Here is a 22,545-nt window from a genome sequence, read left to right as displayed (position 1 = left end):
ATGAGCCCTCAGAAAAATTCAGGGGTAAGCGAGAAATTTTTTGGAAATTTTGGAAATTGGGTAGGGGGCAGTTGAGGCTTTTGGCAGCTGACAAGGTGTTGGAGGCAGTTAACGTTTGAAATAAGCACATTAGTTGGATGTGAAAATGATCAGCAATGTAATAGTGAACAATGTTGATAGTGAACTTTGCATAATTAGATTTCCAAATTAACACATCTCTCAGAGCTGTGGTTTCAGGATGTGTGGAGACTGACACTGTAGAAGGACATGACTGTGCCACTGTACACACTGTTCAAATCGGAAAGCTGTCTTCACAAGCATAAGGGCTAGTGCTCTGGAGCATAATGCTGCAGCAAGTCCACAGCTCCAGAGTACATGGGACCTTGACCATACCCAATTAATTATTATTTACATCTGAACCATTACTGTATTATTTGGCAGTTTTTCCAGCCATGCTACTTGTTGCTGCTTTTTTTTTAAACTGCAGCATAAACAGTATTTGAAAGGTCAGAGAGTTTAATTTTCTCCCCCCCCCCCCCCCCCTCAGATTTTATTTCTGGCATCCAATGGGGCTTTAAATAGCTGACACTGCTGCAGTATGATGTTTTTAATGTTCTCAGGTATATGGTGTTATTTCTAGTCACAAAGAGTTTTGCAGGCTGGATGGAAAACAGGAATTTGATGCGGCCACTTTACAAAGATGTCTTAAAAACAGAAAATTTTCTACTCCCTTTATAGGTTCTGATTTTATATGGCTGCCTATGGGAGCAATTCTCAGAAACTGTGAGGACAAATCACAATTTTTCAGAGACTTTCCTTGGGTCTCAGAACGTGTCCTAGAAAACGGTGAGTTCATTCATTCTGTCTGAACCTTATTTTCATTAAAACTCAGCTCTGAAAATTTTGGGAGAAGTGTCTTGAAGACAATGATTAGATTAGGACTTTCTGCTCTTTGTGAGCATTTGTGTAGTATATTCAGTTGTGTGGATTTTCCAAATTTGAAGTCTTCCCTTACACAATCATGATTCTGTTTTCTGGCAATTGTATCCTTTGTCAGGCTGGGGTTTTTTAAAGAACCTAAGGGAGCTAGGTGCCCAACTCTCACTGAATTGCCTTTGAAAATCCCAATTACAGTATACAATTCTCAATGCCTGTCAAAATCCATTGTGTCACACCTGCATTCCCCTCTGCAAAATTGTGCTTAAAGGGACATTGCTATCTTGAGATTTTGATTTCTAGCTGAAAATGTATCTTCTGAAATGTCGGGTAACACCTAAAGTTTCTATAGCTAAAATAATTTAGCGTGGGCAAAGAATTGTCTTTGTTTTTTCTTCAGTTTATTGCTAGCATTATCTTCTACAGCATGGTAGGGCATAGGTGCTGGAATTAGGAGTGTGGGGGGTGCTTCAGCACCCCCTAGCTCGAAGTGGTTTCCATTATATACAGGGTTTACAGTTTGGTTCAATTGCTCTCAGCACCCCCACTATACAAATTGTTCCAGCACCTCTGCAGTAGGGTACTGCTCTGAGACTATCTCTGGAATGGTGAAGGGTCATGTGGTATCAAGACACCCCATTTTGGATATCTCTACTGTAGATCATCACTGATTGTCCCCAGCGTTGTACACATTCCTTCCCCTTTCTTATCTGTGCTTCTGATTTTGGTTTTCTTTCTACTTCATCACAGATGACTGATAACATTGACTGGTTACAGAGCCAAAATGCACTCTGTAAAGTGGATCGCTATACTCCAGGAGGCGAAGAAGAACAGAACTGGACAGTAAGAAATGTGTTGGGTTTTTTTAATTATTGTATAAACCTATTTTCATAAAAAGAACAGCCTGGAAAAATAACCAACAAAAATACCATACAGAGCATGAAAAGTGATTTGTCTCTGTATGGATATATTAAAGAAAGCTAAATGTTTTTCCCAATGAATTTGTTAGTAAACAGGGCTCTGTACATTGCAATTAGATTTTCAGTCATGTAATCAAAGATGCCACTTTTATATTATATTGCACCGTTATATTACAAGTTTGGATTCATTTGAATGGTTTTATGCTATATGTTTCATACCTTGGAATTAGCAAGGTCCTTGTCTCTCACATATGGTAGTTACTGGTCCCTTACAGTAAGGGATTTACTCTCCAAATGAGAGGAATCAATGTTCAGCTCCATATATTGTAAATAATGTAAGGTTACCATTTGGGAAAATGGGATCTAGAATTTTTTCATTGATATAACACTAACAGCGCAGGTGTTGGTTTAATCTCAATGAAAAGTCGGTTGCTGAATGTTCATAATTAATCATCTTGCTGATAAATTTGGTTATAGATCATATACTAGAAGAAAACATAGGGTATGATGGCACTTTCTCGCTCTGGGTGAATAGTGAGAAAATTTACTCACAAACGTTGTCCTGAGATCAAACAAGAATTTACTTTTAACTTTGTTCACCTCCCTTTTTATTAGCTCTTTGCAAACATTCATCCAAGCAGAATTTGTTCATACAAAAGTTCCCCAAAAGCAGTATTTCTGACCAGAACCATAGATTTGTTTAATACATTTGTCAAATAAGTTATTAGCTGTGATTTGTTTATCCAGCTCTTGTACCCAGAATGTTGTGACGGCACCAGCAGCTGTTATTAGAAATACCAACAATGTGTTTTAGGTTGCTAATGTATGGTAAAGATTATGGATAAGATAAGAGGTATGTATTGTGATGTTCCCCTGGTGTTATCTGGACTGGTGATCTGCTAGTCACTCCAATCCTCGACTCTGGGAGCCAGCCTTACCCTGCTCTGCTGTGAGAACCCCCACTCCCGGGCTGTTCATGCACAGCCTCTAGCACGTAAGCTGCTCCAAGCTATGTGAGTGAGCACTTTTGGCCAGCCACTGCTTGGATTGTGCAACCTATTGACAATAGTCAATATCTCCGGTCCCAGACACGACCCGAGGAACCTCTGTCTTGCAGTATCCAGTTGTGCCCACTGGGCACTGCAATCTTATATGAGTTTGTCAATTTAATAAAGAAATTGCTATGTGCCAGGCTTGTTATCCCAAGGGGAGTCTCTGACACACTTCAAACCAAACGCACTGCTTCAGGTAGAATAAACAAACAAATTTATGAACTACAAAAGATAGATTTTAAGTGATTATAAGTCAAACCACAACAAGTCAGATTTGGTCAAATTAAATAAAAGCAAAACACATTCTAAACTGATCTTAACAATTTCAGTGCCCTTACAAACTTAGATGCTTCTCACCACAGGCTGGCTGGTTGCCCTTCAGCCAGGCTCTCCCCTTTGATCAGCACTTCAGTCGCTTGGTGGTGGTGTCTGTAGATGGAGGTGGAAGAGAGATAGCATGGCAAATGTCTCTTCCTTTTATCATGTTCTTTCTTCCCTCTTGGCTTTCCCCCCCAACCACCCCGCCTTCAGAGTCAGGTGAGCATTACCTCATTGTAGTCCCAAACTGACAAAGGGAAGGGGGGTGACTCACTTGAGAGTCCAACAGATCATTTGTTGTTGCCCAGGCCAGTGTCCTTTGTTCCTGTGAGGCTGGGCTGGGTTTGTCCCATACCTGCCCTGATGAGATGTGAACTGCCCCTCTGCTCCTGGAGAGTTTTGCCTGGGCTTGTTTTAAGCCAAAAGGACACATTTTCAGCCTCATAACTATTTACATGAAATTACAACCTATAACATTACTATAACAACAATGCTCAGTGCATCATGGTGCTTCCGAAGACACCCAACATGACAAACTTTGCATTGGATACCACACAATCATATTATAAGAATGAACATGGGGTTGCAGGGTGTTCCTCCGCGGTACAGAACATCACATATACCATCTTCAAATTATGTGAATTTGATTATGATTATGATAGTTGTTCTTAAAGTAAAGGCACTGAGAGAGTTGTTGATAGGTGCAGTGTATAAAGTGAAAGAATACCTACAATTATTATTTAGGGCTAAATTGTGCTCTTTTACATCCAAAGTAACTCCACCAGAGTCAATGGGCCAGATTCTGCTTTCAACTATATCTGTGTGAGTCCAGACTAAATCCACTGAATTTATCAGTTACTCTGGATTTATACCAGTATGACTTAGGAGCTGCATTTCCTGGGTGGAATCTCTTACAAACTTTATTTAGGTAAGGTTGGCAGTATCGGGCCCATACAAAGCCTGTAGCAACATTCAGAACCAGAACTCAAGAATCCTGACTGAAGCTGTGAGATTCATGTTGGTTTTCGTTTGCCTGGTTCATACCAATTTTCTGTGGATTCAGATTAATGTAGTTGTGCACACTGAGTTTTGATGAAAGTTTTGGGTTTATCTGACTCCCAGATAATGATGGCAGTAAAGAGCAGTGTGAAACTAGCAAAGGTTTGTAAAGTTCTCTGTAATGCCAATAGGTTTAGTAGGTTTCAGTTTGTGATATTGCTGTCTGTTCACCCGTCTGTGTCTCTCTCTAGTAGTGGAGGCCTGTTGGTCCTGATGTAGCTGAGGTTGTGTCATGGACTGACACTCTGGAGTTCTTTTGTGTAGGTGACATTGTGGGACTGAAGTCTGCTGTTGTCCAGGCTTGAGGGGTTTATTGGATCTAAGCATTACATCCCTTCTCCCACCCAATCATGCAGTCAAGATAAAATACATTATGCATCCCAAAGAGATGTCCTTTTGCTATAATACAAGGATGAGATGACCATTAGTTATATATCTTCTGGCATCTGTACACTACACATAGACATAGTGAGTCACATCCATGATGATAAAAATTTAGAATGCACACACAATAGAACAGCTGCAGCATTGAGGCAGATACATTAATTAAACCGTCATTTCCCCTATCAGGTTCTCATAATTACTAGAGATTTAAGCATGTTAAAATTACTGGACAAAATTATTAATTACTAATTTATTTATTTATTATTGTTTTAAAGTGAACAGCAGCAAGAGTACAGCTGCTATATATTTCTTTCTTTCTTGATGTGGGGGGCGGGGTGGGAGCAGGTGGGGGGAAGCCATCAGATCCACATCAAGCTCCTCCTTTGAAGCTGAGGGGATATCCAGATGGTCTAATGGGATAGTTACATGGCTATTCATTACGGCTGTGATTGTTCTATTCCTCTCCGTCAAAGTGCTTTAAGAGGGAAAAAATAGTTAAACAATCCCTGTGCTGCAGACAGCTCCTAGATAGATGACAGCAATGCTGGTGGAGCTGTGATGAGAGCATTAGCCCTTCAGCTTCACAAATACAGGCCTCTAACTGGCAATAGCAGTAAGAGCCTTTTCATGAGAGGGAGCTAGCTAAAAGAAGATAACATCAGATAGATACACAAAGAAAGTACCTTTCAGAGGGACAATGGAAATAAGATTAAATTTACTAAACGTCGTTCCTTTGTTGCTGTTCTCAGATAACAAGTAAAGTCATCCTCAGTGCTGGAAGGGTAAAGCAAAGAGCAGTCTCTGATCTTTAAAAGACAATGTATTTCTTGGAGAATCAGGTGAATGATATATGTCATTTGGATCCTTGGTTTGTTCATTCACAAGAGATTAAACTCAGATGTATCTATATCTTTTTGCTTCTCTCTCCACGGTTGTTAAAACATCCAGTTTGTACATCCATTCATTAGTCCTTGTTATTTACATTTTTCTCTACTATGTAACCCATACAGAAGAAAGAGGCCAGACTACATGCTAGTGTAGGACCTGATCCAACTTCCACTGAAGTCAGTGAGAGTCTTACTATTCACATCAATGGGTGCATCTACACAAGAAGAGTTAGTGTCCATGTTGCAGCTGCACTAGTGCTAAGCCACCAGTACAGAACAGGGTTTCATGCCATGATAGTAAAAATGTCATCATGTCTGCACTAACACTTACATTGGTTCTACCACGGGTTGAGCTGCAACAGTGCTAGCAATTGCTATAATATAGGTATTGATTTTTCTGGCATAGGCAAGGCTGATGAGAATTGCATTAGGTTTTTATAGAATGCCTTGGACTGAGCAAGGTCTTTGTACCAAGGGAATATGAATATTGGGAAATAAACCATTGTAAATTTGTGATTTGTTTCAATCCCTAGACTGATTCAGCAAAATTTTTCAAACAAGCTGCATCCGATCCACTCAAAGTCTTGAGCTGGCTCCGAAAAGATCTCGAAAGATGTGCACTTGGAATCCAGGATGTGCTGAAGTCTACCAGTAAACAAAAGGCTTGTGAGAACTCAAGGGAACCATCAATAGGTGGGCAGAGCATCCAAATGCGCAATGCACCCTCACCAGGTGGTTTCAGTGTCTATGATGAGCAGTTTAGCATGGATGTTAGATCCAACAGTGGGTCACCTGATTTTCATATGGAGATGAAAGCAACCTCAAGTCAAAAGGAACCAAAGGACATAGAAGGTCAGCTAACTTCTGCAGATACCAAGCAAGGTGTGGATGAAGTCTCTTTTTATGTTAACAGACTCTCTAACCTTGTCATTGCAATGGCACGTAAAGAGATTAATGACAAGACAGATGGCACTGATAAGTGTATACACAAGTCACTTTTCGCCTCTCTTGGGGAACCAGGTCACAAGTCTACTGGAGTAGGCACAAATGAAGGCAAAAATAATCCATCCGAGAATTCAACTCATATTACTATGAAGGAAACCAAATATGAAGAGAATCCATCTTCCAAGAAGAAAACATTTTTTTATAAAGAAGTAGATGAACAATCTTCAGTCAGAAATGAGCAGAGTAATGAAAGAAGGTCAGCACACAGTGAGAACAGATCATGTCATCATAAAAAACGCTTTGGCCCAGATGAATTTACGAATACTTTAAGCAAAGGGATTCTGGTTTATGCCAATAATGTGGTTTCAGATATGATGGTCTCAGTTATGAAGACCATGAAAGTTGAAGTGAATGACTCAAGCATAGCTTGTGTGGTGCTGAAAAAGGTGATACTAAAGCACTCCAAGGAGGTAGTTTCAGACTTAATAGATTCCTGTATGAAAAATTTACACAATGTTACAGGGACACTCATGACTGACTCAGATTTTGTTTCTGCAGTTAAGCGGAGCCTATTCAGTCAAGGAAGTCATAAGGCTGCAGAAATAGTACAAGCAATGCTAAATCGTTTACATTCTACCTTAATAGTGCAAAAACCAGCAGGAGATAAGTCCCAGTCTCAAAGCCTTGCATATGCATCTGTAAAGACGGGTTCACGAGCAGCAGATGCAAAGGCTCAGAACTTGAGGTTTTCAGCAACAAAAACTGAAACAGTTACCAAAGAGAAAGAAAAAGAAATTACCTGTGCAGAAACAGTAGGTAACCACATAATTAAACATGGGCTTACTCTATGGCATCAAAACCAACAAAAATGCAACAGATGCTCGAAGTCTCAGCCTTCAGCAAGGGAAGCTGAATCTAAACCTCCAGAAAATCCACACTGGAGTTCAGAAATTCAGAACATGACCAAAACATCCGGAGATGCATGGGCAAAAGATCTGATTGTGACTGCACTATTGTTGATACAGTATCATCTAATCCAACAGGAGAACGCAGGCAAGGGCACAGCTGAAGGGGGCATAACTAACAAAGCAGGTACCACTTCATTTGGATTCCTCTCACATGAGTCCCATGAAAAAGGTGGTTGCAGTAGTTTCAGACCATCTTCAGCAAAAGATCAGGATGCATCAAAGCAAAGTGATGAATCAGGTTCCCAGGAGTCAGAACTTCACAAGCGGAACCCTGAAAATGACATGTCCAGTGTCATATTAATGCTCATCCGAAAATTAATAAATGAAACTGGTTGCAAAATAGAAGGCCAGCAAGGAAATTCCATGATAGATGAAACAAACAGGAATCCTGGCAAAACCTCTGAGGGACATGCCTTTTCAGAAGTTGAACAGTCCTGTGAAGAGGCTATATCTGGACTGACAAAAATTATTACTGATCAGTTTGACATAAGTGGAAAAGAGGGGGGCAGCGGGCAATTTGTTGACAGTTTGGTGGATACAGTGACAAAGTTGTGTCTTATGATAGCCAAATACAGCAACCCACAGTCTGCTCTAGCAGAGATAGGGGACAGGGAAGATGGCACAGGATCTGTGGATTCCAAGGGCACAGGAACCGCTGAGGCTGGGCTTGGATCAGGTGAAGACAGTGCATCCGGTCGCAAAGTGGTAGTGGTGAATCAGAATCCTTCCGAGAGCTTACATAACAAACAGCTCCAAGCACTCCTCCAGTGGGTAGCAGCCTCTCAGACAAATGTGCCTGTATTGTATTTCTTGGATGAGGATGATGAGTTTCTGAATAAGGTAAGCAATGAAGTAATTGGGTAATGGGCAGGGACTTTAGGGCATGGTGGGATTTAGGTTCTTTCTTCAGTTTTTTGCTATCTTGTGGTGTAAAGCTTTTGTTCTAAGGAAAACTTAATTTCTGGCCTTTTCTCTTACTAAAAGAGTACTCATCATGTTAATGATGGTGCTATTGCCTTTATAAAATAACAACATCATAAACATTAGAGGTGGAAAAAGCTATTATGCCATCTTCTCCATCCCCCTCCAGTGAAGAATTGTTCTCTATGGCGCACTCTCCACTACTTTGAGTCTAGTTTTACATGACCCAAGTGATTTTACTTCCACCACTTCCCTTAGTTCCACAGATTAATAATCATAGAATATCAGGGTTGGAAGGGACCTCAGGAGGTCATCTAGTCCAACCCCCTGCTCAAAGCAGGACCAATCCCCCATTTTTGCCCCAGATCTCTAAATGGCCCCCTCAAGGATTGAACTCACAACCCTGGGTTTAGCAGGCCAATGCTCAAACCACTGAGCTATCCTTCCCCCCTGCTTCATAGAATATCAGGGTTGGAAGGGACCTCAGGAGGTCATCTAGTCCAACCCCCTGCTCAAAGCAGGACCAATCCCCAATTTTTGCCCGGATCCCTAAATGGCCCCCTCAAGGATTGAGTTTACAACCCTGGGTTTAGCAGGCCAATGCTCAAACCACTGAGCTATCCCTCCCCCCCATATTAAGAACTTTTTCATGATATTCCGTTGTATGATACATTTTATGAAACTGACCTCTGCAAAGCACTTTGAGATCCACTGATGAAAAGCGCTATATAAGAATTGATAATTATTATCATCATCATTACTATTATTTATTATATAGGGACACTTGTCAATTTCAAAGTTACATATTGTGGACAATCAGATTTCTTTTCCTAAATTACTAACCTTAGATTATTAATAGTAAAAAATTTTAAAATCCAAATTACTTTTCACTACATGTGATTTGTTTACCTTTTATATTTCTTTCACTTAGAAAGGCCATTTGTCTGGTTTTCAGCTGGACAGTCCTGGTTTTCTAAAGTAGTGTCCCCTGTACAATAGTGATTTAGACCTGGACTGGTTTTGTTTGGTATTTTCATGTAAAGTCAGTGAACACACAGAGGTTGCCAATTTTCAAAGCACGTCAACCCGCCCCCACTGACATGACCTCGCACACACCATGCGTGCAAGGTAATGTCGGCAGGGATGGGATGATGGGCTTTGAAAAATGGCATCCTTTGTGTAGCGTGACCTTTTGCACACTAAGCAAGGTCACACTGACGGTGGCAGGTACACTCTGTTCCCAGAAGTACTGGAGTATCCAATATTCTGCGGAAGCGGCAGTAGCCACCCTACTCTCATCTTGGACAATGAAGATCAATTTTAGTGTTACTTATAGTAGATTTCATTTTCAGGTTGCTGCAATTTGCTCTATATACATAGGAAGTTTAAGAACAAAGAAATGGAAACATTCATGTTGGTCTTAGGTTTTATAGGCTTGTCTTTACAAAATCTAAATTATGGGTCAATTTTGAGTTGACAGTGCCACTTTAATGTCATAGCTCTACTAAGTTTTACCCCTTTGTATTATCTTAAATAATTCTTCTCTCCCCTTGGTGTTTTTACCCTTCAAATATCTGAGGACTTTAATCAAGTCCCCTCAGAACTGTTACTTAGCCAGGGTATAAGTAATTAGGTTTTTTTCAGTCTGTCCTCATAAATCAATCTCTCCATTCCCCTAGTCATTTGTTATTCCCCTCTATATTTCCTCCAATTTGTTAGTATTACAGAGGCATTGCTAGCTAGCTAAAGCTTTATTTAGATTTATATATTTTCATTTAAAGCAAGAAGAAATATCTTCCATTTCACACTTTAATAATTGAATTTAGTTTCCAATTTTATACACCAATTCTTACTAGGCTAATTGAATTGTTTATATATTTTAATAAATGTTCTGACTTCATCAGAAGAAGCATTTCTTTTAGCTTTGCCCTGACAGTCTCACCACTTTTGTCTCCCCCTAGCTAAAAACACACAGTCCCCAAAACCACAAGACTTCAAACACATCCAATAGTATCTCTGATGTACCACTGTTCAAATTTTAAATTACAATTTTAAAATTATTCCCCTTATTTGGCTTAATCAATTTGATCTACTCCAAGGAAAGTTGCTGGAAATGTCAATTTCTGACAGCTGCTTCAGTTCTTCAGTGCTGGCAGCCTGCCACCCTGACTCGGTTGCTGTATTGAGGCCAAAAGGCACTCTAGCCCTGCTGGGGAAAGTGGCAGGCCTAATTAACAAAAAGGTCACATCTCCAGAGTTCCTTTTATAACAAACCAACATTCTCCCTCCTATGGCTTTTTTTCCCCAGTCTTTCTTCAGGTAGCAAAGAGTTCTCCACAGACAATCTTGTGGCAAAGTTCAGAGTGAACTAACTTTTCCTCCCTGTGGTTATATTTCCAAAATAAAATCCAAACAGACATTGCTTCCCTTTGCCTGGGAGAGATTCTCAGCTCTTCTTGCTCCCTTCAGGTCTTGGGGCAAGGCTGGGTTTATGTAGTATCAAGTATCTTGATCTGAGAGTAAACAAAGAAAAATCTGCATTGGTCTCTAGACTTCAGATAGGCTACCTTAGATTCTACCAAGGCTCTAGCTTGCCTATTCCCAGGGCAGTTCATAGAGCTCATCCAGGCAGTCAGTCTAACCAAATGTAGGTTAGAAGATTTAGTGATGGAATCCAGCACTTTAGTCACCTCCTAGGCAGGGTTGCAGATGAACAAACCAAGCATTTACAAATTGAATACGATAATGTTTCCCCACTCAGCAGGTCAAAGACATTCTACTTTAGTGGACACTGCCAGAGAATATCTGAGAAGCAGACTGACAGAAGACAATGATAGGCACAGATGCTTCAAACGTGGGTTTGAGAGCACATTCAAAATGTTTGTTCATAGCTTTGAAGAGCCTGGGAGGCAAAATTCCCCATAAACTTGCTAGAGTTCACAGCCATCAGGACAGCTCTCAAATCCTGTCTCCTACAGATCAAAGGACTGCCAGTGCAGATTCTCTCATACATTCTGTTTATGATGTAGTACCTGGACAAACAAAGGGGAGATTTGTTCTCTCTGTTGAGACAGGGGGCAATCCTTGGGAGTAGTTAATCCAGAATGAAATTTCTTCATCTGCTCTGCAGCTGACAAATATAAGAACCCTCCACAATAGCCAAACATGTTGATCATCACAAGTGATCACATAAACCATTAGTGGCTTGTCCAATATTTGCTAGGTGATGTCATCTGGACAGGAGCAGGCCTAAGTTATTTAGAATGTTGAATATATATTTAGCCTTTGGAGAAAATTCTACAGATCAAATTATCTTGACTGAAAAGTTGGCCAAATTGATAAGACATCCTGCCTCCAGATGAATCTAGTCATGCTATAGACTACCTAATATTCCTGTGCTGGAACATCTCAGAGCTTTATCAGGTAGGGGATAGTGGCTTTAATAGCATGTATCACAATATGCCCTTGTCTGAAATTAATAGGACTGCTACGTGGAGTTCGGTTCACACCATTGAGAATCACTATTCTCTCAACACCACATCAAGAGCAGATACTGGGTTTGGAAGATCGGTGCTTCATGTAATGTTCAGCTAATAGCGTTCCACAGTCCACCTCCTCAGGGAGGTCACTGCCTCCTAACTTCTTACAGTGGGGCTTTGTGGAAGCAGTGTCATGAAGGAGAAAAGTCAGTTATTTACCAATAGTAAATTTTGTTCTCTGAATGTATTGGCTCCATATAGCCACACTGTCCCCGCTTCCCCACTCTTAATATGTCTTGTTACAGAGCCCACCTACAAATAGGGCTTCTGGATGTAGACAAGAACTGAAGGATGGTTAGAAAGGATGGGATATCTATGACCTTGTTCTGTGGACTGTTGGAAGTGGGGGAATTGTGCACCCTCCCTAACTGCCAGCTACTGCTCAAATATAGTTCCATGGTCGCATGTCTAGGCATTTGACTCCTGCATTGTGGCTCTGTGGAAGCCATACGGTCAGAGAAGAGGAGTTATTATGGGTAAGTGACCCCTTTTTTCAAGGGGTGTAAATACACATAAATAGATGAAATTAAGAAAATACAGCATTTTCTGACAGACAAGTCTAATTAAACTGTGGAATAGTCTCCCAATGGAAGGGTTGGAAGCCTATTGCTAGGGACATTTAAAACTAGACTGAAGAAAGTCTGGATAATTGATTACTGGGAGCAAGCTGGCACTGAGGAATGGATTCTCTGAAGTCAATAGTACTAAGTCTGTCAGGTTGTATTTCTATAATTTGAGTAAAAACCCTAGGATTGGAATGTTTTTGCATTTTTTTTATTTTGTAGAAGAGAGAGTACATAGCCACAAAGCTCAGACATAGATCTAAATCTTTCCAAGTCTTGAAAACTTAGGGCCTGATCCAAAAACAATTGAGATCAATAAGAGGATTTCCATGGACGTCAGTGGACACTAAACCATGCCCATACTCGCTATGAACTGGCTAAAGATATAGAAGGCAAGAAATTCTGAGTGAATGCGTATGAACACACACGTCCTAACATTTACTTCCCAAATTCTGCTCCATTCTGCCTTGTGCTCTTCAAACAGTGGGTGTTCTTAAATGCCATATGTGCTCTGATACCTCAGCATGGTGGAATAATAGCCTTCCATGTTGATTATGATTTCCAGTCATGTTTCATTTTAGTAAGAAACCCTCTCTGTATCAACCTTGCTTTCTGGCATTTGATTTTCTCCCCACTCCCTTCAATGTTTTAATTAAAAAAATGATTAAAACAAAACATTTTTCTCTGAAAGTGCCTACAGTTTTTTTTGTCACTATGGTATTTAGCTGTAGTCTGCTGTATAATTACACATTTATAAATTTAAAAAAATTGCTTCCATGCCAGATGGTAATGGCTCGGGAGTCAGGATATGTTGTTTAGCATCAATACTATTCTAACTGGTATGGAAGAAAAGCCCTAAACATCTGAAAAGAAGACACTTTTCAAAGTGAAATATATGGCATATTTTCAGTTGCCTTTGTCTGTCTGCATACTAAAACCAATCAGACCCAGGATGACTTAAATGCAGCCAGGTACTCAGAACCTGTTGCCAGAAGTCTTTTCATTTTCTTCTTCTGTGGCCCAACAACGCCTATTCTCCTTGGCTCCCAGTACACAACTTGATTTCCTTTTTAATAAATAACAGACACAAAAAGTAGTGCCAAATTGTTTTCTACAGAGATAGAAGCCAAGGAACAATGTATGCCTTTCTTGAACCATAATGCTATTAAGTTATCACTGGACACTACAGCCCACACATTTGCATTTTGGGCCAAACCTTGATCACCTTATGCACTTAGTCTCATTCAAGACAATGGGACTGCTCAAATGAGTTAGGAAAGTAGTGGGGGTTGCAACAAAGTAGCCACTGATGAAGATTTTTCTGATATTCAACCTAAATTTTCCCTTTGTAAACCTTAACCCATTTCTTCTAGTTATTACGCCTTTGTATTTAACACTAAGTAAGTCTCTCCCTTTTGGATTTTGTAGAGGATTATCTTGTCCCTATTTACAAATGACCTAGCCAGACTAGCTATTTGGCTCTTTTAATCATTCCTCATAGGTCAGCCTCCTGCAGCACCTGGGAATTACTGGGCTTGTACACCTAAGAGCATAGAATGGAAGTAGGTGAAAGAGAAGTACTTCAACACCCTTGCCTCTCATTTCTCCCTTTTAAAATATCCCATTTATGGTGTATCATACTTGTGTTTTGCTTCTGTTTATTTCACAGCTTCAACAACTGTCATCAATAGCAGTGGAGAAGGGGTACAGCGTGGGGGAAGTCATACAAGCAGTGCTGAAGTATGAGAAAGAAAAACAACTGGGCGAGGCCCTGGGAAATTTTGTTCGGTTGCCAGTGCTGGACTGGCTGCTTAATAACCTGTGAGCAGAGGCATCTCCTCTCTCTTCCTCCCCAGCAGTGCTTCGTTTCCAGCCAAGCACCTATTACAACTCCAACATATCAGACTCAACTATCCACCACTGATTTGTAGGATACGATATTATCAGTTATTCTGACTCCTGCTGGACAAGCATATAAATAAAACAAAACAAATAGCTAATGAAGTCTGGTTGGAAAAGTTAATTATATTATGTCCCTTTTAGTTGTCTCTGTCAATTGAATTTTACACCTTGTGGCCTTCGATGGCTGCTGAAATTCTCTCTTTTCCCATGCATCTTTTTTAAGCACAGTCTGGTCTAGGGGAGGAGGATTTAAGCTCTTTAACAAGACTTTTTACTGTATTTGGGGCCAGGTTGGAACAGTGCAGGATAGTTCATAGGCTTGATTCACTCATGCCAGCCAGATTCAGTTTGCATCCTTCTGTGTCCCCAGGGATAACTGCTCTTGAGTGGAGGTGATCCATCAGGGAAAGGCAGCTTTAAATTCCTTGGTCATCCTTCTCTCTGCCCAGAAGTTGCAATGAATAAATGTCTCTCTCATGCATCTTGGCCACTTCTAGACCCCCAGCCAGTGCTGCACACTTTTGTGGTTGTGGCTGTCAGCTCAGGGTCCCTCAACAAAGGCGGGGTTTGACGGTGTAAGACATGCATCTTGGGGTGTATAATAGTCATCTTAGGGCATGCGGGGTATATACAAACTTACTATACACTAGTAAGTATATACTATTACATTTGAAAAATTGTGGAGAGCTGGGGGAAAGCATGTAGTGGGATATCACAGAGACTGGATGTTAGGTCTGGTCTTATGTAACATCTTCACTCGTGATCTGGAAGAAGGACCAATTCACAGATGACGATAATAGGAAAGAGTCAAAATACCACTGAGGGCAGAGAATGGGACCTAAAGCAATTAGAAATATGGGCAGAAACTAGTATATGAAAAGAATTTAGAAAAATGCAGGACAGCAGCAGGAAAATAATCTGAAACACAACTATTCAATGGGAAATAGAATCCAGGAAATCAGTGCTGAAAGAGACCTAGGGATGATAATGAAGAGCAAACTAGATGAGAATTTACAATACAATAAAGCGGCAGTAGGGTTAATACTGTGTTGTGGTGTGTATGTAGAGGCATCATGTCAAGGTGCAGGGACACAATAGTCCTTGATTGTACAACTCCAGAACAACTACACCTAGAACAGGACATTCAGTTCCAGGAATCAGTTTACCCAGAAAGGCACTGATAAATTGGAGGAAGTTTAGGGAGTTTTGGGGGGAATTGGTTTATGAGAAAAGACTAAAATAGTTACATATATTACTCCTGCTGGAATCTGCACCCATTGCATAATGCAGAATTTGAGCAGAATTAATGTTCCCCAAAGAATTTTATTTTTTCACGTAGAATTTGTGATTTCCACCAAAAAGCTTCTTTTTTCCAGCTGGGGCTCGGATTGTCAGCTGCATGTGGCTGGGGTTCCTGCCGCAAGGATGACAGCAGGAGCCCCAGCCATGCGGGGCTGACAGTGGAAGCCCCAGAAGTGTGTGATTATATTGTGTTATTTTGGACAAATAAATTATGCAGAATTTTAAAATACTTTGTGCATATTTTTTTATTTTTTTTTCTTAGAATCATAGAATATCAGGGTTGGAAGGGACCTCAGGAGGTCATCTAGTCCAACCCCCTGCTCAAAGCAGGACCAATCCCCAATTAAATCATCCCAGCCAGGGCTTTGTCAAGCCTGACCTTAAAAACTTCTAAGGAAGGAGATTCTACCACTTCCCTAGGTAACGCATTCCAGTGTTTCACCTCCCTCCTAGTGAAAAAGTTTTTCCTAATATCCAACCTAAACCTCCCGCACTGCAACTTGAGACCATTACTCCTTGTCCTGTCCTCTTCTACCACTGAGAATAGTCTAGAACCATCCTCTCTGGAACCACCTCTCAGGTAGTTGAAAGCAGCTATCAAATCCCCCCTCATTCTTCTCTTCTGCAGACTAAACAATCCCAGTTCCCTCAGCCTCTCCTCATAAGTCATGTGTTCCAGACCCCTAATCATTTTTGTTGCCCTTCGCTGGACTCTCTCCAATTTATCCACATCCTTCTTGTAGTGTGGGGCCCAAAACTGGACACAGTACTCCAGATGAGGCCTCACCAATGTCGAATAGAGGGGGACGATCACATCCCTCGATCTGCTCGCTATGCCCCTACTTATACATCCCCAAATGCCATTGGCCTTCTTGGCAACAAGGGCACACTGCTGACTCATATCCAGTTTCTCGTCCATTGTCATCCCTAGGTCCTTTTCCGCAGAACTGCTGCTTAGCCATTCGGTCCCTAGTCTGTAGCTGTGCATTGGGTTCTTCCGTCCTAAGTGCAGGACTCTGCACTTATCCTTATTGAACCTCATCAGTTTTCTTTTGGCCCAATCCTCCAATTTGTCTAGGTCCCTCTGTATCCTATCCCTACCCTCCAACGTATCTACCACTCCTCCCAGTTTAGTATCATCCGCAAATTTGCTGAGAGTGCAATCCACACCATCCTCCAGATCATTTATGAAGATATTGAACAAAACCGGCCCCAGGACCGACCCCTGGGGCACTCCACTTGACACCGGCTGCCAACTAGACATGGAGCCATTGATCACTACCCATTGAGCCCAACAATCTAGCCAACTTTCTACCCACCTGATAGTGCATTCATCCAGCCCACACTTCTTTAACTTGCTGACAAGAATACTGTGGGAGACCGTGTGAAAAGCTTTGCTAAAGTCAAGAAACAATACATCCATTGCTTTCCCTTCATCCACAAAACCAGTAATCTCATCATAGAAGGCGATTAGATTAGTCAGGCATGACCTTCCCTTGGTGAATCCATGCTGGCTGTTCCTGATCACCTTCCTCTCATGCAAGTGCTTCAGGATTGATTCTTTGAGGACCTGCTCCATGATTTTTCCGGGGACTGAGGTGAGGCTGACTGGCCTGTAGTTTCCAGGATCCTCCTTCTTCCCTTTTTTAAAGATGGGCACTACGTTAGCCTTTTTCCAGTCATCTGGGACTTCCCCCGTTCGCCACGAGTTTTCAAAGATAATGGCCAATGGCTCTGCAATCACAGCCGCCAATTCCTTTAGCACTCTCGGATGCAACTCGTCCGGCCCCATGGACTTGTGCACGTCCAGCTTTTCTAAATAGTCCCTAAATTTTGGTGCAGAATTCCCCCAGGAGTAATATATTTAGTCTCATTAAGAAATGACTAAAGGGGGATCTGATAACAGCCTCCATATATATGACAGCTGTAAATGTCAAGGTGGGAAAGGAATATATTTACAAGAGTATAAGTAAGAATAAGAATAATGGGATGAAATTAAGTATTGATAAGGGGTCTGTGACATCCCCCAGGGTACAATCTGGACTGTTGGATCGTTGTGCCGCCTTAACAATCCAGTCTGGTGTGCACTATGCCCTGCTTTGCTGTGTGAGCTGCCACTCTGCCCACTCACACCAGCCTCTAGCATGCAAGTCACTCCCAGACAAATACCAGCATGCTATGCCCAGCCACTCTTTAATTACACTCAGAGGGCACCGGCATATCCCTAGTCCAACCATTGCACACCAGAAATGTGTGCTTTACACTGCACAAGAGCACCTTGATTAGAGTAAGCTCATTAATTAGTTTGTCCATCAAAGGGTATGAATATGTACCAGCCTTTGTAACTTGAGTAGATTCCCCAAACTTAAATCAAAAACGCACTGGCATAGCTAAAACATTAAAATAAATTTATTAACTACAGAAAGACAGATTTTAGGAGACTATAAGTGATATAGGCATAGAAGATTATCACTGGTTACCAAAAAAAAAAAAAAAAAGATAAAAACCACAACCTGTTTCTTAAACTTTACCAGGTTAACTCAAATTTCAAGCAGTAAGGGTTATCTTACCCAAAAGCCTGTAGCAATCTGTGCTAACGGGAAATTTTTCCAGTTAAGACAACTCCCCCCCAGTTCAATAATGTTTTTCTCTTTCAAACAATGTTGTTGCCTTCAGCATAGGTGGGGGAGGAGAGGTGGTCTGATGATGTCACTGTCCCTTATTTTATATTCTCCTCCAGGTGCTGGAAAAATCCTTGCTGTGTCATGGGGTTAGGCAGACCCATTGCCTACATCCTCTGCATTCAGTCCTTCATATGAATTGCAAATTCTTGATTACACCCTTTGTGTGCGTAAGGCTTGACATGTAAGGCTTGTGTTCACAGTTCCTAATGAATAGGGGATCGCAAAGGGGAGTTTGTGGGAGGGAGACATAATATAATCATTATAGTTAGGAAGGGGACCTCAATGCCAGTGTCAACGCTGCTTCTGGCTGTTTAAAAAAGCTGGTGCTCCACGAACCAGCTGAGCGGCGGGGAACCAGCTGAGCAGCGGGGGACAGCAGAGCGGCAAACAGCAGGAGTTTGCCTGGGATCTGTGTTGGTGAGTATCTGGGTATCTGAGTGTGTGTTTGGTGAGAGGATTGGAGTATTTGTAGGGAGGGCAGCTTGAAAGTTTGAGCGAGTGCTTGATTGGTTGGCTGAAAAGGGCAGGAGTTGGGAGTGTTTTGTTTCAGGTGAGCCTGGCTGTTTAAAAAAGCTGGTGCTCCGCGAACCAGCTGAGCAGCAGGGGACAGCAGAGCAGCAAACAGCAGGAGTTTGCCTGGGAGTTCGCCTGGGGTGAGCCCACTGAGGCTTACACCCTAATGACTTCTCTGAGTAATTACTGCATCTCCTGAGGAAGCTCATAGTAGGACAGTAATATGGATGGGGAGTGTTCAGCTGTTGTGACCTGCACTGGATGTGCCATGTTTGTCTTTCTTCCACAGGACAGAAGTGACTTTGTGTGTACAAAGTGCAAGCTGGTCTCCATATTGGAAGAGAAGGTTCAAGGTCTGGAGCAACAGGTATCAACCCTGCGTTGCATAAGAGAAACTGAAGATTTCCTGGACAGACGTCAGGATATGCTTCTACAGGCTGGCTAACCTAGTGAGGAGGGCTTTAAACTAGGTTCACCAGGGGAAGGAGACCAAAGCCCTGAGGTAAGTGGGGAAGCGGGATACCAGGAGGAAGCACGAACAGGAGCGAGTGAGAGGGGAGGGCTCCTGCCTCATACTGAGAACGAGGGGCCATCAGCGGGTTATCTCAAGTGCCTATATACAAATGCACAAAGCCTGGGAAACAAGCAGGGAGAACTGGAGGTCCTGGCAAAGTCAGGGAATTATGATGTGATTGGAATAACAGAGACTTGGTGGGATAACTCGCATGACTGGAGTACTGTCATGGATGGGTATAAACTGTTCAGGAAGGACAGGGAGCCCAGAAAAGGTGGGGGAGTTGCACTGTATGTAAGGGAGCAGTATGACTGCTCAGAGCTCAAGTATGAAACTGCAGAGAAACCTGAGAGTCTCTGGATTAAGTTTAGAAGTGTGAGCAACAAGGGTGATGTCGTGGTGGGAGTCTGCTATAGACCACTGGACCAGGGGGATGAGGTGGACGAGACTTTCTTCCGGCAACTCACAGAAGCTACTAGATCGCACACCCTGGTTCTCATGGGCGACTTCAATCATCCTGATATCTGCTGGGAGAGCAATACAGCAGTGCACAGACAATCCAGGAAGTTTTTGGAAACTGTAGGGGACAATTTCCTGGTGCAAGTGCTGGAGGAACCAACTAGGGGTGGAGCTCTTCTTGACCTGCTGCTCACAAACCAGGAAGAATTAGTAGGGGAAGCAAAAGTGGATGGGAACGTGGGAGGCAGTGACCATGGGATGGTCGAGTTCCGGATCCTGACACAAGGAAGAAAGGACAGCAGCAGAATACGGACCCTGGACTTCAGAAAAGCAGACTTTGACTCCCTCAGTGAACTGATGGGCAAGATCCCCTGGGAGAATAACATGAGGGGGAAAGGAGTCCAGGAGAGCTGGCTGTATTTTAAAGAATCCTTATTGAGATTACAGGGACAAACCATCCCGATGTGTAGAAAGAATAGTAAATATGGCAGGCAACCAGCTTGGCTTAACAGTGAAATCCTTGCTGATCTTAAACACAAAAAAGAAGTTTACAAGAAGTGGAAGATTGGACAAATGACCAGGGATGAGTATATAAATATTGCTCGGGCATTTAGGAATGAAATCAGGATGGCTAAATCACACCTGGAGTTGCAGCTAGCGAGGGATGTTAAGAGTAACAAGAAGGATTTCTTCAGGTATGTTGGCAACAAGAAGAAAGCCAAGGAAAGTGTGGGCCCCTTACTGAATGAGGGAGGCAACCTAGAGACAGAGGATGTGGAAAAAGCTAATGTACTCAATGCTTTTTTTGCCTCTGTCTTCACGAACAAGGTCAGCTCCCAGATCACTGCACTGGGCAGCACAGCATGGGGAGGAGATGGCCAGCCCTCTGTGAAGGAAGAAGTGGTTCGGGACTATTTAGAAAAACTGGACGTGCACAAGTCCATGGGGCCGGATGCATTGCATCCGAGAGTGCTAAAGGAATTGGCGGCTGTGATTGCAGAGCCATTGGCCATTATCTTTGAAAACTCATGGCAATCGGGGGAAGTCCCGGAAGATTGGAAAAAGGATAATGTAGTGCCCATCTTTAAAAAAGGGAAGAAGGAGAATCCTGGGAGCTACAGGCCAGTCAGCCTCACCTCAGTCCCCGGAAAAATCATGGAGCAGGACCTCAAGGAATCAATTCTGAAGCACTTAGACGAGAAGAAAGTGATCAGAAACAGTCAGCATGGATTCACCAAGGGAAAGTCATGCCTGACTAATCTAATTAATCTAATACTGTCTCCCACAGTATTCTTGTCAGCAAATTAAAGAAGTATGGGCTGGATGGATGCACTACAAGGTGGGTAGAAAGTTGGCTAGATTGTCGGGCTCAAGAGGTAGTGATCAATGGCTACATGTCTAGTTGGCAGCCGGTATCTAGCGGAGTGCCCCAAGGATTGGTCCTGGGGCCGGTTTTGTTCAATATCTTCATTAATGATCTGGAGGATGGTGTGGATTGAACCCTCAAGCAAGTTTGCGGATGACACTAAACTGTGAGGAGTGGTAGATACGCTGGAGGGTAAGGATAGGATACAGAGGGACATAGACAAATTGGAGGATTGGGCCAAAAGAAATCTGATGAGGTTCAACAAGGACAAGTGCAGAGTCCTGCACTTAGGACGGAAGAATCCCATGCACCGCTACAGACTAGGGACCAAATGGCTAGGCAGCAATTCTGCAGAAAAGGACCTAGGGGTGACAGTGGACGAGAAGCTGGATATGAGTCACAAGTGTGCCGTTGTTGCCAAGAAGGCCAGTGGCATTTGGGGGTGTATAAGTAGGGGCATTGCCAGCAGATCGAGGGACGTGGTCGTTCCCCTCTATTCAACACTGGTGAGGCCTCATCTGGAGTACTGTGTCCAGTTTTGGGCCCCGCACTACAAGAAGGATGTGGAGAAATTGGAGAGAGTCCAGCGAAGGGCAACAAAAATGATTAGGGGTCTGGAACACATGACTTATGAGGAGAGGCTGAGGGAACTGGGATAGTTTAATCTATGGAAGAGAAGAATGAGGGGGGATTTGATAGCTGCTTTTAACTACCTGAAAGGTGGATCCCAAGAGGATGGATCTAGACTATTCTCGGTGACAGCAGATGCCAGGAAAAGGAGTAATGGTCTCAAGTTGCAGTGGGGGAGATTTAGGTTGGATATTGGGAAAATCTTTTTTACTAGGAGGGTGGTGAAACACTGGAATGCGTTACCTAGGGAGGTGGTTGAATCCCCTTCCTTAGAAGTTTTTAAGGTCAGGCTTGACAAAGCCCTGGCTGGGATGATTTAATTGGGATTGGTCCTGCTCCGGGCAGGGGGGTGGACTAGATGGCCTCCAGAGGTCCCTTCCAACTCTGTTATTCTATGATTCTATGATTCTATGATTCCTGTCTCTTCCACCTGCGCCTGAATCGAGACAGACAACCTAACCATGGATGCCTCTACCCAGAAAGCATGTGGGAGAGCTACAGGAGGAGGTGGCTAGGCTGAGGAGCATCCATGAGAGTATTCATATGGAGACATCCAAGGCTGAGGAGGCTATCCAGCTACAGCGGATTGCTGTCACACCACTGGGGAAGGAGGATATGGCTCAATCACAGGGAGGACACTGGCTGCTGGTTACTTCTGGCTGCAGGCAGTGCTCCACCCCTAC

General features: G+C 42.5%; 1 protein-coding gene across 1 annotated transcript; it reads left to right on the top strand.

Annotated features, from left to right (window-relative positions):
- Window positions 1–772: 772 nt before the first annotated feature.
- Window positions 773–14,453, top strand: AKAP3 (A-kinase anchoring protein 3). The gene is made up of 4 exons (XM_073329453.1): window positions 773–846; window positions 1,687–1,779; window positions 6,090–8,309; window positions 14,162–14,453. Exons 2-4 carry the CDS (start codon window positions 1,687–1,689, stop codon window positions 14,315–14,317), a joined length of 2,469 nt encoding a protein of 822 aa, XP_073185554.1. The 5' UTR covers window positions 773–846; the 3' UTR covers window positions 14,318–14,453.
- The last annotated feature ends 8,092 nt before the right edge of the window (window positions 14,454–22,545 follow it).

The sequence above is a fragment of the Lepidochelys kempii genome, chromosome 1 (assembly GCF_965140265.1).
Source record: "Lepidochelys kempii isolate rLepKem1 chromosome 1, rLepKem1.hap2, whole genome shotgun sequence".
Classification (NCBI taxonomy): domain Eukaryota; kingdom Metazoa; phylum Chordata; order Testudines; family Cheloniidae; genus Lepidochelys; species Lepidochelys kempii.
This window is presented reverse-complemented; position numbering and strand designations above follow the sequence as displayed.